Source organism: Etheostoma cragini, chromosome 8, assembly GCF_013103735.1.
Source record: "Etheostoma cragini isolate CJK2018 chromosome 8, CSU_Ecrag_1.0, whole genome shotgun sequence".
NCBI classification, from domain to species: Eukaryota; Metazoa; Chordata; class Actinopteri; order Perciformes; family Percidae; genus Etheostoma; species Etheostoma cragini.
In genome coordinates, this window is record NC_048414.1 from 2,894,850 (window position 1) to 2,897,355 (window position 2,506).

Consider the following 2,506-nt stretch of genomic DNA (forward strand, 5'->3'; position numbering starts at 1 on the left):
CCAAAGGGCCACAGGTCGTTCTTGAACCAGGGCCCGCTGCGTCGAGGAGTAAACCCCCTGTAAAAGTCCCTGGTACAACAGGTACTTTTTTATAGTACCGGCACAGTGGAGCCGAGCCGAGTACAGCAGGTACCATGGAATGGAAAAACACCAATAGAGACATACTTTGTAATCACCTGGTACGTAACTTGCTGGTCAAATGTGAGGCAAACTTGTGTGTAAATGAACATGTTTTTACTAAAGTGTACCCTGTTTTGAGTGATGAGAAATGTTCACTATGATGTCGAACAACAAAACAGAGCCGAAGTTCTGATACGCTTTAACAACACTTCTGTTAGAATCAGCTGCTGTCCTGTTTTTGTACTGATGCTGCATACAGCACTATGAGCTGCTCTTCTATCTGTAGTGGACATTCCTATCAGCTCTTACCAGAAACACTTTGTCGATTGGAATCGGCCTCTCCATTACTGGTGTTGGAGTTGCTGGGGGAGCTGCTGTCCACACCGCCCAGCAGGGGGCGCAGGTGGCTCACAGACACCTGCTCTATAAAGGAGGTCCCATATTTTCTGAAATACCACCACTCAAATATCTGGAAGAGAGAGAGGAAGACACGGAGTATCTTTAATTGAACTGTTCATATGACTTTCATTCAACAAAGACCACATTGCTGTTTGTTTGAGGTAGGGCTGCTAAATTATGGAAAAAATCATTATCACTGACTAACACATTATTTTTGGAAATAGTGAAATCACGATTATTTAAAACAATTACTCATTGACTTTTGGAACTATGTTGCATTTATTGAACTTAACACTGAAAAGACCTTGAAGTGTGAAATTCCCCTCTATACATTTCCAGTTGAACTTCTTGAATTCCCCTTAAGAACACAAGTCAAAATGAGATTTAAGTTGCTTGTTTTGCTCTGGTGGAGTTGTTTAGCGGCAAACAGCAGAAGACTGTGACTATAAATATTAGGCGAGAATGTTGCTCAAAGAATATAGGAAAAAAGACAAAGTAAGGTTTGAAAATGTTCCGCTACAGGAACCATTCATGTAAAGTTTTGATCCCTGAATGTGTGAAAAACATCCAGAATGCGGATGAGAGCAGTATTTTATTAAATGTAGCCTACAGACTGCCATCTGGCAAAGCTGTTATACGGTCAGCCTCTGCTTGAGGGTGGAAGTGACATTTGATGAGACTTATCTCAAACTCTTCAGTGGAAAACAAACTAACTGGGACATAAAGATCCATTTCAAGTACGGAGAAAATGACGAGTATTGCTCATACAAAACCAGTTCCTTTTATCTTTTTTTTTCCTCACAGAGCATGTGCAAAGCTCGACACCTTTTCCTAAGGAGCCTACGTATATTGGCAAATTGCCCGCAGGGAAGGGAGTGAGTTAATTACGAGAGGAGCTATTTTAAAATACAGACCAACCACTGTTGCACAGTTGGCTGTCTCTGTTTGAAACTTGAAAGAGAGATAAAAAGCATAAGTAGGAAAAGTCTTGCCAACAGTTTCATTATGTTGCTTCCCTGCTTTGATGACCTTTGTCACATCTTTATTTATTATCCGTTTTTGAATACTGACGGAAACCTAAACATTATTTTCCTTCCCTGGAGCAGTGGGGAAAGGTGGAAGCTTTAATATGCAGGTCAACAACTTGGAACCACTAGTAACCAGTTAGCTGAGTGTTTAATGCACAGAGATGGAGAGCTCTATTTATATCTTTATCCATATCTCAAACCAAAAAAAAAACCAAAATGTGTTCTCAGTACTTTGAAAAGCACTAAAAGCATTGAAAGTGTGTTGCATGGTGTCGTGATACGTCAGAAGGAAATGCCAGAGGCTGCCATTATTTAGCAGAAGGACCAAATGAGTATAGATGTTCTCTCTCTTCAGCTCCTGGCCTCTGAACCTGTGATTATAGACCTAACAAATTACATCCAGGCTCATAAAGTCACCTAGGGAGCCACCGCTGAAAATTAATTTTCTCTTTTAAACATTATGAATGAGAATGTCAGGTAAGAGTGCACAGTCATCAACCTTAAGGTTTACATTTAGCTTATTACCCGGAACAATGAGCAACGCTTACATCTATTTTACACAAGTCGTATCTGTGCTTTGTGAGAAAATAGATACCAAACTGATTATTAACATCATAATACATTTCAAACTAGTACCAGCTTCAGTGTTATAAGATAAAGAAAGAAAAATAAGTGTTTCTTACCAATATGAGTCCTGATATGAGGGAGGAAGTGCCCGTCAGAGCCACGTAAAACTTGGGTGTCAGGGTGTTGAGAAACATGCTTACTGTAGAGGAGACACAAAAAGAAGAAGAGATAGATTAGTTTGAGCTTACTATTTGATACTAGAAAATATCTCGTCTATCAAAAGGAGCATATGTCCAAAGATATATTAGTAGAATCAAATGTTGTATGTCCATGTAAAACTAGGTTATGTCTACAAAGAAGAAGAAGAAGACAGCACAAAAAAAAAAAAAAAA

The 2,506-nt window shown here is 39.3% G+C and overlaps 1 protein-coding gene across 6 annotated transcripts in view; it reads right to left on the reverse strand.

Moving 5' to 3' along the window:
* The window catches only part of LOC117948854 (suppressor of tumorigenicity 7 protein homolog), a 52,685-nt gene that overhangs the window by 16,088 nt on the left and 34,091 nt on the right, over positions 1–2,506 (reverse strand). For all 6 annotated transcript variants that reach the window (XM_034878778.1, XM_034878779.1, XM_034878775.1 and 3 more), the window contains 2 exons: positions 2,231–2,313; positions 430–589 (listed from right to left, as the gene is read on the reverse strand). In XM_034878778.1, the coding sequence (XP_034734669.1) occupies positions 430–589; positions 2,231–2,313 (243 nt within the window). The remainder of the gene's footprint in view (positions 1–429; positions 590–2,230; positions 2,314–2,506) is intronic.